Source organism: Cydia pomonella, chromosome 6 (assembly GCF_033807575.1).
Source record: "Cydia pomonella isolate Wapato2018A chromosome 6, ilCydPomo1, whole genome shotgun sequence".
NCBI classification, from domain to species: domain Eukaryota; kingdom Metazoa; phylum Arthropoda; class Insecta; order Lepidoptera; family Tortricidae; genus Cydia; species Cydia pomonella.
In genome coordinates this window covers 3727508-3742509 of record NC_084708.1, presented here as the reverse complement: position 1 = coordinate 3742509, position 15002 = coordinate 3727508, and the positions used below count along the sequence as shown (strand labels likewise).

The window sequence follows — 15002 nt, the reverse complement described above, 5'->3', positions numbered from 1 at the left end:
AGCGGTTATAAACGTAAGCGGAACTTATTCGTCGCCTGGCGATGCTGTCATCTACCATTGTCTAAATTTTGTGATGTGATTTGTAGGTAATCTCAGAGATTCGTTTCTCCAGTATTATTTTTCTGCCCCGATTCTATCACATTCACGAGCTAAGCGTCTGGCGAGACTACGCTCTAAAATAAATAAGGGTTTTAAGCAGGTGCAAAGCACCTAGTTAACAGTTCCGAGTTCATTACCACCGGACACAGCTTTCCCTCAAAGGTAAACCACGTTTTAACCATATCTTGTTGTGAAAAAGATACACTTACGTGGCATTAGATGCACAACAATCGGAATTTATCCTTGATCGTGTTATATGTTACGTTCATTTATTCTTAATGTCTGTCTTAAGCACAGAGCCCCAATGGTCTGATCTAAGCTGTACCTACTGAGTGATCGCGTTTTGTTTGGTCGCAGATGGCTCGCGGACAGCAGAAGATCCAGTCGCAGGCGAAGGCGGCGGAGAAGATGTCTAAGCTGAAAAAGCAGCAGGGGCACAGCGCCACCGACCAGAAGAAAGCCGCGCAAAAGGCTCTCGTACACGTATGTGTGCTCTGCAAGGTAATTTTCACTACTTTTCTATAAATAATAGCAAAGGCTCCTGACTAGGTTGTTACTGATGGACCCTCATCAGCAGCTTCATTTATGCCCTAGCTACCCTGATGCTTAAAAAAAGGTCTCTTCCAAATTACAACAGCATTTGTCCTGGTAGACTGATTTGTAAGGAATTAGAGGTATTTCTTATGTTAGAATAACTGATTAGTCTCAACCTTATCACCATTTCTAACAGCATTGTTTGAATTCAATTCAGAAACATTAGATGTCATTTAACATTTTCAAAATCCTTCTTTTTAGGGTTCTGTACCCAAAGGGTCAACGGGACCCTATTACTGAGACTCCGCTGTCCATCCGTCCGTCTGTCACCAGGCTGTATCTCATGAACCGTGATAGTTAGCCAGTTGAAATTTCTCCAGATTATGTATTTCTGTTGCCGCTATAACAACAAATACTAAAAACAGAAATAAAATTTCTTTCCAATCTCGAGGTTCTCATCCAATCACCAAAGTTAAGCAACATCAGGCGGAGTCAGTACTTGGATGGGTGATCGTTTTTATAGACAATGGTACGGAACCCTTCCTGTGCGAGTCTGACTCACACTTGGCTGGGTTTTTTTTATGAAGAGATTCTTCAGTATTTAATAAAACCATAAAGAATGTGCCATATAGCCTATTAATCATATTTATAAACATTAAGAATTTTCTCTGAAGTCATTATCTTGTTTATCTTTTAATGCCTATGTATTATCTTGTTATAAGACTACTTATTAATTCTTCAATCTCAGGTAATTACAATATTTATCTATTATCTCAAATGTAATAAACTTTTATTCAGAGGATTTACAAATTGGGTGAATGGAATAAACTATTTGTTAGTCTATCTACCAACAAACTTAGTTGATGGCTAGGTGGTAACATACTGTAGCTAAAACTAAAATAAATATCCAAGATACCCATTGTTTTAAAGAAGCATTCAAAAATATTCTTAGCAATGGTAGAGATAACTTGGCTTTCCATTTCGCCATGAGCGATAACGAAAATGGCTCAAATGTCTGGAAATTAGGTAACCTAGTGGGAATCTAATCCTATGGATGCCCTGCCCCTATCAAAAAGTAACCAAGACATGACCATGGCAATGAGTGCCAAAATTCATCCACCCAAATGTTAGTAAACTAAAAATTTTACACAAGTACAGTGTAAACTTTATATAAAATAAACACACTCAAGGGACAGGACCTTTATTGAATAGAGAGTTTTCCTTATATATAGAGAAACTAATACCACCTACTATAGCCATAAGACAAGCATGTGGTTCCATGCAGAGGGCAGTCCATATAGCCCTTAATCACGTTAAATGGAGGGACATAGTTGTTGATCACGATCAGGCATGAGGGAACGAAGAAGAAGAAAGCCAACAAATAGCTTATATCAAGTGACGTTATATCGAGTTTACACTGTATTATCAATTTCGCTAACAATGGAATAGTGTCATTGTAACATAATGGAATATAAATAAATGAGCTCAGAATATTTGTTCAGGCTGTTTGTAATGGCCATTTATTATTATTCTGACAGCTGTTTTATTATTGGATGTTATTTATGACGTTCACATAGACTATCAATGATATTAATATTTTTGCGAATCCAGAACCCTTTGAACGTGTGATAAGATTCAAATACTAGCCGTGTCTTATCCAACCTCGACATTGGCAGAATCATCAACACCTTGATGGAGCCATAACACGAAAAATTGATTGATAGAACGTGTAAAGGTTACTTTGACAGCGTCCGCCATAACACCTTGGCGCTGTGGGCACGACTAATAATAACGACATTAGTTCAAAAGGTTAATTCCCTTTGTAGCCTTAAAGCCCTCTTTCAATATTTAACTATCACATAAAAGGGCATCGCCAGCCTAATGCCCGCCTTCCACTGCGAGCGGAACGGGCTCCGTACGGAGTCCGTTTAACTAGCAATGGCGAACTGCATATCTCTGCTTCCACTGAATAAGAGTGAGCGAAGCGGACTAAACGAGTTCAAAAAGTCACAAAAGAGTTCGAAGAGTCGAGCGGAATCCGCATGGAGTCCGCTCGACTAGCAACACTGATTTTCATACAAGTACATCCACCGCGTGCGAGTAAGCGGAGCGGACTGAGCGAGTTAAAATGGGTCCGCTGCGTCATGGCGTCGCGCGCTAGTTTTGAACGGACTCCGCTCAGACCCCCGCCCCCTACAACCACCCCTACCCCTTCACGGTCTAGTACTCGCCGGAACCTTGCGGAACATGGAGTTATTTATTGAAGCTGTTCGTGCGTATCCTTGTTTATGGAATGTTAATGACAAGGATTATCGCCGAGGGGATAAAAAAGATGTCAAGCCACTTTAAATTTGCTTGATAATGAGAATGTTATTTATAATGCGAAAAACATGAACCCGCCAAATTGCCCAGAACTTCGCCCGATTGAAAGGTATTGGGCCAACATCAAGCGATACCTTCTCAAGAAAGGTGCAGTACTTGTTTCTGCGACGGTTCGTCTGATACTGGCTGCCAGGTTACTCCGCAAAGTCCGCTTCTAATGGAAGCTCACAAACTCGCTCATCTGACCCAGCCTCAATTTCCAGCCTCGCTCGCTCCGCAAGATCCGCTGGCAGTGGAAGGCAAATGCTGAAACTCTTTTTTAGTGGAAGTGCACAGCTAATTTCCTCCGGTCCGCTCAGTTCGCTAGCTCCGTTTCCGCTCATTACCCTTTTTTAGTGGAAAGCCCGCATTAGTATGTATGTCCCACTGCATAGAACAGGCCTCATAGACTTTTTCCAAACATATTTTTCTTCACTGACCTCACGTTATCTCATTTCTACCTGTCTTCTATGTGATCTGGCTTGGGAATTGATTGTAAGGCAATTAAAAAAAAACTAGGGATGTTACGCCTTAAGAGAATAGTGGCTGATCACAACTCCAACTCCATATAGACCCTATTTTTCTCATGAAATTTGTTCATTTTCATTTCCAGGCGCAGATGCCAGACCCTAAAACCTACAAGCAGCACTTCGAGAATAAGCACCCTAAGAATGAGCTCCCCGAAGACCTAAAGGCCATCTAACACTGCATTTGTCAGCATTTAGTTTTAAAACACTTATTTAATTCTTAAGATTTGTAAAAAAATATTTGTTACCGTCTAGACAAACTTCATTCATATTTGTTCTCGTACAATGTACATGACTCGAGCCAAGCCCCCAGCTCCCGGCTAGAATAAATTATACAATCTTTTTTAATGAGGTTTTTTATTTAAAACTTACATGCAACATAACATCGTAACTTAATTTATTAACTAAAACGAGACTTATTAGTCTAAATATAAACAAGTTTGAAAGTGTCTCAGAATATGGTCGCTAATTTCGTGTTGCTGGCCAGTCCGTCCGTCCGTCTCGTCCAGCGGGTTAAGACGCGGACGGCTAGACACGAGTGTTACGGGTTCGAATCTCACCCGGTGACTAACTTTTGTTTTTTTTTTATGTTCAAGTTTATATATAATATTTTAATTTTTATTGTTTTAGACAAGTTTAATTTAGTAAAAAAATGTAGTTAAGATCACCTATACACCACCATATTACAATAAATAGTTAGAGTACAAAATATGTTTTTGCTTTGGCTATGATCACACTGGCTGTTATAAAATATAACTGTGTAAAAAAAAAACAAATAGTTCCTCTACTTTTATTACTGAGAAAGTGTGCGAGAAACTTATTTTAATCTAAACAAAACGGTGTGAAAATACGACCAATATTCAAAATCCTAATTAAATTACGTTAAATCTATTTACTTGCCGGAAAAATACAAGGTCATTGTTATTGTTAATAAAAAATGAAAAAGAAAAAAACTATTTGAACGATCAGTTTAAACATTTTTTATTTCGTTTAAGTTCCAAACAACTAATCGTATTTAGTTAGGATTTTAAATATAAACACATCAATCAAATGTTGCCCATATTTCACTTCTAAATATCCCGCCAGCGAGAATAATCTAATAGCAACTTTTATGCTTCTACTTGAGGTTGCATTTCACTTGGCGATTGGGCAACTTTAAAATTGGTGTAAATAGAAATACAAGGTTCGAATGAATTATACTTTATTCTTATAAATACGAGGTAGAAACATTGAAGGTAAGTAGACAGATTCATGATTTATATGTATTCAGGTAACTGGTAAAATTAGGCAGTTTTCATAAAATAAAATAATATTCCTAAATTATTATTAATGTTACAACAATGGCAGTAATTGTACGCATTTTAGATTTAAAATTGATTAAAATACATTAATGTGTTAATATCTTGTATACTTAGATCTTTAAATTCGAATTATTAATTTAACACAACCTAGCTGCTTTTTATTATGAATTTATGAAGTCAATATCTAGCAAGATGAAACTTGATAGAGTAGTTTTTAACAGACCAAATGCCGTACAATACTCATTTCGATGTTTAGTACTAATCCACTGAGTTTTCGATTACATCCACACTATCAGGCCTGATATCAGACCCAATTTCGGGCCCGAGCAAGAGTATTTTTCCGACTCACCAAATATCAGCACATCGTTTACAATATTTGGAATGTAAAAAATGGTTCATATGCAAAAATATCAAACATTGAACATTTTTGGCAATAAGAGACAAAGTATATTTTACATTTTAAACATTGTTAACGATGTGCTGATATTCCGAAACGGAAAACGATTATCACAAATCAGTCCCGATATCGGGAAGTGTGGATGTAATTGGCGCTTTAGATATAGAGATTCCAATACCAAATTCACAATTTTGATGTAACGTGGTTATCATACAGAAGTGGATTCGCACGCCGGTCCAGTGTGTGAACAAGACACAGCGTTGACGTATATAACGATCAGACCTGCATCCAATGACAGATCACCTAAGACACTACAACTATTAAAACCTACATCTTCTCATAAGTCTCAGTATGTCCGCACGTCTTACACACTCTGCTGTAACTATCGCTATCTTCGTCATACGTCTCCTCCCCCCACTCGTGCGTGTGTCCATGTAAGGCCTTCCGACCTTCGAAGAGCGAGGAGCGCGCCGCCATGCGCAGTTCGCGCAGTTTTCGCTTTGTGCTGGTTTCTTGGGCTTTTTCTCGGCGCCTTGCGCGCGCTTCGTGCTCGGCCTCCAGGGCTTCCTCGCTGCCCCAGACTTCGAGCGCACGTGCTTCCACCTAGAAATAAACACCTATAAATTTGGATTTGGTCATAGAGAAAGAAGCAAACAGAGCAATAGAGAGAAAACTCCATAGATCAGTTTTCTTACCAAAACGCTTATTATTTTCGTAGTCGACATCTAGCGGCAAGTAGCGGATTTATTAGTACTGCTACTTGACGATAGATGTCGTGAAGAACGAAAAGTCTAATGCTCAACTATTTTTAGCTTATAGTATAACCAGATTAACCTCAACTCTGTTTTCAACTCCTGCTTGTAATAGTTGTAAATTGTTGAGAAATACAATTTTCGGTAGTCGCAACCCTCGTGACATCTAGTGTCAAGCAGCGGTACTGATAAATCCGCTACTTGACGCTAGATGTCGACTACGAAAATAATAAGCGATTTGGTAAGAAAACTGATGTATGGAGTGAAAACTGCTTACTTATTTCGCTATGATTTGCGTAAACAATCCATAAAGTTCTTAGGTGGCGACCGGGAACCGGGGAGGAATCCAGGAAAAGCCGGGCGTTGTGGGAGAGGAAAAATAAAATTTGACAACTTTTGAAAATTAGGCAAGTCGGTGAGTTCTATGGATGGACGCCCCGATAACAATGGTGGACCTGTCAGTGTGTAAGGGTAAGAGAGATGTGAAATTTAAAATTAAAACAATATATATTCTTTTCAATTTAAATTTCAAAGGGCATGTAAGGGCAAAGTCGATTATTAGGTCGAACCATAGTAGTCTCATTCGATATTTAATAACACCGTTAGAGTAACAAGAATAGAGATATGTATAAACAATAAGGTAAGAGTGAGACTGCGCTTTACAAATAAAAGACACTTCCAATATGTCGTTGTTTCAATAATCAAGTCCTTACAAGTGGATAGGCAATATTGGCATTCTTTAGAAGATTATTACTAGTCGGCTAAGTAAATAGAAAATATTCTTTAAGGGCCCCCAGCAAGCTCGGTTCTCCATACAAAAGTAGTAACGTTCTCATTTTAAAACGACTAGCTAGATTGCTCTGAAACTTTGTACTTACAATAGGGAGCGTGCATGAACTGTAGGAGGCAGCACAGGAGCCGTCAGATTTTTGGCGCGAGGCGTAAATGTGATGTTTATTGTTCCGATGTAGCCCACAAGATGGCAGAACCTACTATGCACAAAAAAATACGTGACGTGTACATGTGCATGTTTATGGTTCCGATTCAGGCCACAAGATGGCAGACCCTCAAACGCGCACGGTCCCTATAGGATTAATATCTAGGGCATTGGTTCACGTAGCTGAGATACCATAGTCAAACATACAGCGATTTAAGATTTTCATATTAATTAACGCTTATTACTAAGTAATTAATTTATGTTCTCATAATAAATGAATTGTAAATTCTTAATGGGAATAAATGATCTTTAAACCTAAACCTATATAAAACTTGTTTTAGATCTATTTCGTTTGTTTTGGAAGATGATGGAGATGAGAGATGAAGCAATATAAAATAATTTCAGCCCTAGAATACCTTACGTCATTGTATGTGTAAAGTTTCATTATAATCCAACACGTAGTTAAATGAGAACGAAAGTCCGTTTGTATGGGAAGCTGAAATTCGGCCGAGCGTGCCGGACTCTTTTGTATATTATACAATCGTGGTATAATAGAGCTTTTCAGTCGAGTACCAAGTTTAGGCCACGAAGCTTGCTGAGTTGCCTAAGTAAGGTACGAGATTGAAAAGCTTTTTTTTTTATACTACGTCGGTGGCAAACAAGCGTACGGCCCGCCTGATGGAACGCAGTCTCCGTAGCCTATGTACGTCTGCAACTGCTGCTGTATGTAGCTTGATTATATCACTATTGTATACAATACTTTTTCTACGTGTCATCTAAAATAATACTTTTTAACTATAATAATCTAAATAATTAATGGAAATTAGAAAGTATCTTAGCAAAAATGTAGACATAAACGCGCGACTTCCGCTCCGCGCCCATATAGTTTTATATAGGAGCGCGGCGGCACGTGATTGGTCAATTTTTTTTTTATAGTTGACTACAGCGAATCGAAAGGAGTTGTTTGGGAGCCCATACACGAAAAGTACGCAATTATAGTTCGGTATAATAATAATAAATTAAAATCAGGTACCTGAGCCCGCAAATAGAGCCGCATATCGCTGTAGTGGGCCTTGTGCGGGTTGCGACGACGTATGCAGCGCAGCGGCGGCGGCCGCTTGTCCAGGTCGCAGTCTTTCAGCAGGAACTCCGTCTTGGCCTCCGTGCGGGTTATCAGCGAGTGGGTCTCATCATTCCTGCGAATGATAAGATTATTGACATAGTACTAATTATTTTATTCATATCACATGTAGGTAATAGCACGATATTTGCATAGGTATTTAGCTGTATGATTCGTTTAAGTATTAACATTGTACGGTGCATCATACATATGTTTATCACAATATGACAATAAAGATTACAATTAAAACTATACAGGAGTGCTGCCATCTGTAATGGACCGTGTAATGATATCTAGTTTCATAAATATATCTTTCTTGCTTTAATAAAAGCAATTATTTTCACTAAAACTCTTTCACAAGTCTCAAAATTTTAAATTGGGAAATGTCTTTAAGAGGGAATAATATCTTTGCGATCCTAACGAAATAACGGTACTTTTTTATGGAATTTCCATTTCGGGAGAAAACGGTTTCCACTAACTGAATCTTAACAAATCTCTTTGATTTTGATATCGATCGCTTCAGCATAATATATTCTAGGTTTATATACATATAGGTTTCGCTTAAAAAAAAGTTTTTTTTTGTATTGCAAATTTTGGAAAAAAGGAAAACCTATAAACATAGTTTTTCATTGTGTCAATAACATACTAAAAAATCATGGAGAATGGAAAATATTGAAATAGTAAAACATTTTCTCTTTTTGTATAGACGAGTACACGGTTTAGTTCCCTCTTAACAAACATCAGAAGTGGGATTCACAATTTACATACACTCATCACACACACTGGAGTCAAATGTATCAAGCAGGCATGTCGTAGGCCATGGTTTGGCACACTCCAAGTGTGGCTACTCACTCTTCACGGACCCGGAGGCGGAGCTTGATCTCCAAAATCAGAAGTGGGTCTCACACAGAAAGTGACTTAAGCTGTATTTACATATAACACTAACTCTTATGTACAGTTCACGTCAAATTTGTTTAGATTTTTGCACCTTACTGCTTTGTAAGGCGAAAAATATAAACATACCTTTGACGTTGACACATGTTAAAGATGCTAAATCAAAGTTAGTTCCTGTGGCCATACTGTCAATGAGTCCTGGAGACCAAGTGCGATTCATAAGGAAACTTACTTGCACTCATCACACACACTGTAGTCGAATGTGTCAAACAGGTACGACATGGGGAACGGTTTGTCACACTCCAAACAGTGTGGCTGCTCGCTCTCATGGACCACTGGTGCTGGAGCCTGGACCTTTTTGATCTTGGTCTCAGGCTCATCTTCTTCTAGAAGGAAGCCGCCGCCTGTGTCGCGAGCGCGGGTGCCAGCTACTGAAGAAGATACCGCTTCTATTACGCTGTGGGAAAAAAAATCACTGTTACAGCTTCCTTAAGAGGAATGAGGGTGGCTGATGCTCCATACAAACATAGTCCCTATTTCCCTCTGTGGATATTGATATTTTTGAAAATATTTTTACATAATTTTTTGTATATTAACCGCAGCTATGCCCCTACGTTTGACAATTTTCGATTTTTGTATTATTATGAAAATAAGAAGAGGAAAACAGATTTCATGCAAAATTTTAAATGTTTCTAACTCCTATAATAATTAGAAATTTAAAAAAAATTAAACGTCACGGGCATAGCTGTGGTTGATATGCAACAATTTGTGTCAAAATATTTTCAATAATGTCAATATTCAGAGGAAATGTGAGAACTATGTTTGTATGAAAAGGTGATTTCGCGCGGGTCCTCCACTTTTGTCTTAACCAAAGACAATCAAAAGGATACCTGTAGGGTTAAGATGGTCGGCTCTTTATCATTTGTCACCATGCCTGTCACGTTCTAACAAGTATGTAAGCGCACTTTCACGGGCATAGTGACAAGTGATAAAAATGGAACCATGCTGCCCCTGCAGGAATAACACATGAACAATATTCATTAACTTCTCCATTGATTCAAATAGCAACACTCTCAACTGTCCATCAGTGGACCTTATGCCTTTTGAAATAAGGTCCACCGATTGACAGTGAACAGTGTGGACGATGGTACCTGTTACTTTGATTAATGACTAACTTTAGTTTGTGTTTTTAAGTACTTACTAAAATATGGCTAAATATTATAAATTATGAACAGAGTATGAATGTGACCAAGCCTTCCTGTGGGGGGTGGAGGCCGGGAAAACTCAATGTAATGTAGAATTTTAATACTTGACATAATAGGTGACATTCAATAAGTGTTCAAAAAACAAAAAAAATATAATAATAATAATGTACCAGCTGAGAGGATACTCCAGATTCCAGAAAAATTAGTACTCAATCTCCAATTAATTTTCAAGTTTAGTTTAGCCAAACAACCAATCTATTAGATAATTATGCTCATGTCTGGGTAATACTATTAATAAAATCATAGTCTTACTATAATATTGAAGTCCTATCTAGTATCTACAAAAGGCTGGTCAGACTAAACTTTTTTTCTGTATCAAATACGATAATTACAGTTTGTGTTTGATTATCCTAATTTGTCCAGCCTATCTGCAAATTATGTAAACAACTTGTACAAAAGCAAGATGATTGGGTAGTATACTGAAAATCAATGTCATGAGTGTCAGGGTTCGAAAGGATAATTATCAATTATAGTTATATTGATAATTATTATGATTTTTATGCCTGATAATTATCGATTTGATAATAACCTTAAATTATGATTATCTTATATTTCAATCATTATTAGGTCAGTTTATATTTGTAGTACATAGCAAAAAATGCCCTAATCATATTTTTAACTATCAAAGGATTCAAAGAAAATAAATATAGCACCATCCATACCTGGGATAATTATCCAATATTTATCTGATAATTATCAAAGGAGACTCAGCATATTATTAAAAAAGCTATAATAAAAAAATGAAGTTGACCATAGATTAAAATAAAAAAACCTCTATGAAAAAACCATTAAATGAGAACAATTCTTCTCATCGCTTGTACAAAGGAATACTTCTAGACTACCAAAAGTAGTGGAGTGGAAGTCACAGACAAATAAAAAAAATATATACTGTAAAAAACATGGTGATATATTATTGGCCGGTACTGTATGCAGAATAAAAACAAAGCTTGTGTGATTACTAACGCAGGATGAAGTTTAATAAGTCGCGCGTCGTGCAAAGCGCGTGCCTTCTGCCGCTGGCGCTCAATACGCGCCCGTTGAGCTGCAGTCAGTGTGGTACCCGAACTTGTATCACTGGTGCTGGTATCGCTAGTGTTTGAGGTATCTCCAGCATTCATGGGCACATCGCAGTCCACAGGGATATTTTCACTGCGAGGCAGCTCACAGGTGCTTGCCATACCTGACGAAATTAAATACTTAAGAAAAAACACAGACATTATTACTTGCTCTAATCATTTATCAGAGTCAGTTGAACAAATTTTATTAATGTAAGTAATTTGGTCCTAATAAACCAAACAAAACCTGTGGTCTGAGTTTCCTGTAATGTGAGACAAACCGTTGTTTTTTTTTTTTAATACTACGTCGGTGGCAAACAAGCATACGGCCTGCCTGATGGTAAGCAGTATCCGTAGCCTATGTACGCCTGCAACTCCAGAGGAGTTACATGCGCGTTGCCGACCCTAACCCCCTCCCACCCTCGTTGAGCTCTGGCAACCTTACTCACCGGCAGGAACACAACACTATGAGTAGAGTCTAGTGTTATTTGGCTGCGATTTTCTGTAAGGTGAAGGTACTTCCCCAGTTGGGCTCTGCTCTAGATCTGGAATGACATCCGCTGTGCTGTGCCCTACCACCAGAGCGAGATGACATTCACAATGCCCATACCTTTCTTGTGGACGTAGTTTAAGGACATACCCGGGTCCAAAAAACATAATAACTCCTCCCCAACCGGAGTAAGGCGGTAGAGCCGGTAGACCTATGGTTTATTGTTACCTGGTTTCTAAGCGCTGAGTCTATTCTCCTTAGAAATTTGGCGCCAAGACAGTTCGATCACAAATTTAACACGTGATGTTGATCACTCTGCATCCCACGAACATGAACAAAACAAACTGGTTAAAAAAATTGAATGAAGTGAAGGGAGGAAGTATGAAGTACTTGACATTGATGCCATATGTCATCGGCATAAGTAGCACAGATAAAATGAAAATCAATCAATTAAGCAAAGCCTACGCACATTGACATGGGGGTTCCATATAAAGCGCTAATTACATCGACACTTCCCGACATCAGTCCCGATGTCGGGCCTGATAATTGTTTTCCGTTTTACGGATAATCAGCACGATAACAATCTTTTGACTTTTCTTTCTCAGCTAAACTTACAACAAATAGTGCAGGAGCCCACTCGTATAACTGACCACTCTGCTACACTTCTGGATCTAATTATTACTGACTCCGCTAACTTGTGCCAAAGTGTCAATGTGTACCATAATCCTTGTTTGAGCGATCATGCTCTGATTATTTCCGAATTCAATATTAAAAAACCGAAAGAGACTAAGCGTTTTATCGATTATAGACCTATACAAAAGATTAATGATTTAGAGTTTAATTCTGACCTCAGAGATTTGCCTTGGACTGATATATTGAATTTTAGTGACATTAATGCTATGGTTAATTGTTTTTATGACTTGCTGCATAAATTATTTGATAAACGTGCCCCGAATAAAAGAGTCCGTGTGAAAGAAAAACCGCGACCATGGCTCACGGATAACGTTAAGCTTATGATGTCCTTTCGGAACAAAGCATTGATGAGAGCTAACACTACCGGCGCAGAAACACATCGTAATTACTATAGAGCTTTGCGTAATCTTACTAACTCGGCGATTGACAGAGAAAAGGAAGCATTTTTCACACATTATGTTAATAATAATATAAAGAGCCCAAACAAAATGTGGAGCTACCTAAAACGTTCTGCGGTACTTGGCACAAGCGACGTCGGTATACCACATCACTTAAACAATCCAGACACAATTAATGATTCTTTTCTTGACATACCAGGTAATGGACATACTGATCTCGATACGTATAATTACTTTATTAATAAAAAATATGGAAGTATCGAATTTGATCTAACTGAATGCTCGGAAAATGAAGTTATGAAAATAATTGCATCAATCAAAACCAATGCTTGTGGAGACGATTCAGTTTCGATAAAAATGTTACGAATGACCCTACCTATAACTCTCCCTATAATAACGGCCATCATTAATAAATCCATTTCCTCGAAAATTTTCCCTACAAAATGGAAATTAGCAAAAGTAAAACCACTGCCTAAAGGATCAAATGTAGAGTCGTATAAAGATCTTCGACCTATAAGTATCCTGTCAGCTCTCTCTAAAATAGTGGAAAGAGCAGTTTGTGCGCAGCTGACAAAATATCTAGAACATAACAAAATTCTCCCTAATATACAATCTGGGTTTCGAAGCGGACACAGTACCACAACGGCTCTCGCGAAAGTCACAGATGATATATTATTAGCATCGGATGAAGGAAAAAGTAGTATTTTAGTATTGTTAGATTTCTCAAGAGCCTTTGATTGCATCAATAAAGATCTTTTGTTGGCTAAAATGTCTTATTATGGGATTTAGTTTTCGGCACGAAAATGGTTTTATTCGTACCTGTCAAATAGAGAACAGTATGTCCTAACCGAAAATGAAGAGGGCCAAGAAGTACGATCCTCGGTAAAACCTGTAAACAAAGGAACGCCGCAAGGGTCCATTCTAAGTCCAATTCTTTTTACACTTTTTACAGCTGATCTCAGTAATAGACTAAAGCATTGTTCCATTCATTTATATGCAGATGATACGCAAGTTTACCTATCGTTTGATCCACAAGAGACCGGCCAGGCAGTGGAACAAATTAACGAAGATTTAGATATTATATCTCAGTGGGCAGTTAATAACAACTTAGTTCTTAACCCAACAAAATCCAAATTTTTAGTCTTAGGAACTAAAAATCAGTGTGATCGTGTAGCAAGCCATAAACCTAATATAATCATCAACGGACAGGTGGTTGAAAAAGTACACTCAGCGAAAAATTTGGGCCTTGTAGTTGACGAGGAATTGCGTTACATCGAGCACATCAATGCAAAAATCAGAAATGCGTTCTACAGACTGAAAATTTTGTATGGCGTAAGGAACCATTTAACTGAGCCAGTCAGGTTAATGCTGGTGGAATCACTTGTCCCGTCACAGTTCAATTACTGTGATGCAGTCTACGGGCCAAGAATATTTGCCAAAACTGCCCAAGCTATACAAAGAGTACAGAACGCGTGCATGCGATTCTGCTACTCAGTGCCAAAAAGAGCCCACATCTCACCATATCTTAATAAGAACTGTATACTTAAAATGGCGGGCCGAAGAGTATTGCACTTATCCTGTCTTATACAAAAAACTGTAACAACCAAGAAACCCGACTACCTTTATGAAAAAATTAACTGGTTAAAGGATGAGCATCATGTGAATACACGCAGTAAAATACAAAATAAAATATCCTTACCGCACCACAAAACTGTTGGGTATAGAGGGAGCTTTAAATTCTCAGCAGCCAAAATCTGGAACGATCTGCCACCACCTCTTAGAAATAATGTGTCCCAAAATACTTTTAAAACTAAACTGGAATCAATATTACTCTATAAACAGAAGAATACTTAAGCACCTCTGAAACACTTAATGAACAGTACCTTTTTTTTCATGTCTTGCCCTAGCTAATAGTCTTTTTTTTTCTTTTCATGCCTTACCCTTGCTAAGTCAACTTAGATTTAGTTGTTAATAAATTTTAAAATACTTATATATATTTTAATATTTACTTATAATTAGGGGTGAACTGAAAACCAGCGCTGTGACAGCCAGTTTGCAAATGCTTGCTAACACAGCAAATGCTGAGTCCATCCCTTTTGTCACACTATTGTTTGCATAATTTGGATAGACTTAAGAAATTATGTTAATTTTATTGTTGCTGCTCTTCTATTCAACGTGT

At 37.9% G+C, this 15002-nt stretch overlaps 2 protein-coding genes across 2 annotated transcripts; one reads left to right on the top strand and one right to left on the bottom strand.

Annotated features, from left to right (window-relative positions):
• Window positions 1-118: 118 nt before the first annotated feature.
• Window positions 119-3869, top strand: LOC133518705 (zinc finger protein 706-like). The gene is made up of 3 exons (XM_061852376.1): window positions 119-261; window positions 457-600; window positions 3608-3869. Exons 2-3 carry the CDS (start codon window positions 457-459, stop codon window positions 3695-3697), a joined length of 234 nt encoding a protein of 77 aa, XP_061708360.1. The 5' UTR covers window positions 119-261; the 3' UTR covers window positions 3698-3869.
• Window positions 3870-4486: 617 nt separating this feature from the next.
• LOC133518704 (DNA repair protein complementing XP-A cells homolog) lies at window positions 4487-12118 on the bottom strand. The gene is made up of 5 exons (XM_061852375.1): window positions 11961-12118; window positions 11151-11367; window positions 9155-9379; window positions 7942-8104; window positions 4487-5822 (listed from the first exon to the last, which is right to left on the bottom strand). Exons 2-5 carry the CDS (start codon window positions 11363-11365, stop codon window positions 5547-5549), a joined length of 879 nt encoding a protein of 292 aa, XP_061708359.1. The 5' UTR covers window positions 11366-11367; window positions 11961-12118; the 3' UTR covers window positions 4487-5546.
• Between the last annotated feature and the right edge of the window lie 2884 nt (window positions 12119-15002).

Coding starts and splice junctions, on each gene's coding strand:
- LOC133518705 (XM_061852376.1), top strand. CDS start 457: ATGGCTCGCGGACAGCAGAAGATCCAGTCGCAGGCGAAGGCGGCGGAG. Junction 601..3,607: donor ACGTATGTGTGCTCTGCAAG/GTAATTTTCACT, acceptor TTTCATTTCCAG/GCGCAGATGCCAGACCCTAA.
- LOC133518704 (XM_061852375.1), bottom strand. CDS start 11,365: ATGGCAAGCACCTGTGAGCTGCCTCGCAGTGAAAATATCCCTGTGGAC. Junction 9,380..11,150: donor CTTATTAAACTTCATCCTGC/GTTAGTAATCAC, acceptor TTTTTCCCACAG/CGTAATAGAAGCGGTATCTT. Junction 8,105..9,154: donor AGTGTGTGTGATGAGTGCAA/GTAAGTTTCCTT, acceptor TATCATTCGCAG/GAATGATGAGACCCACTCGC.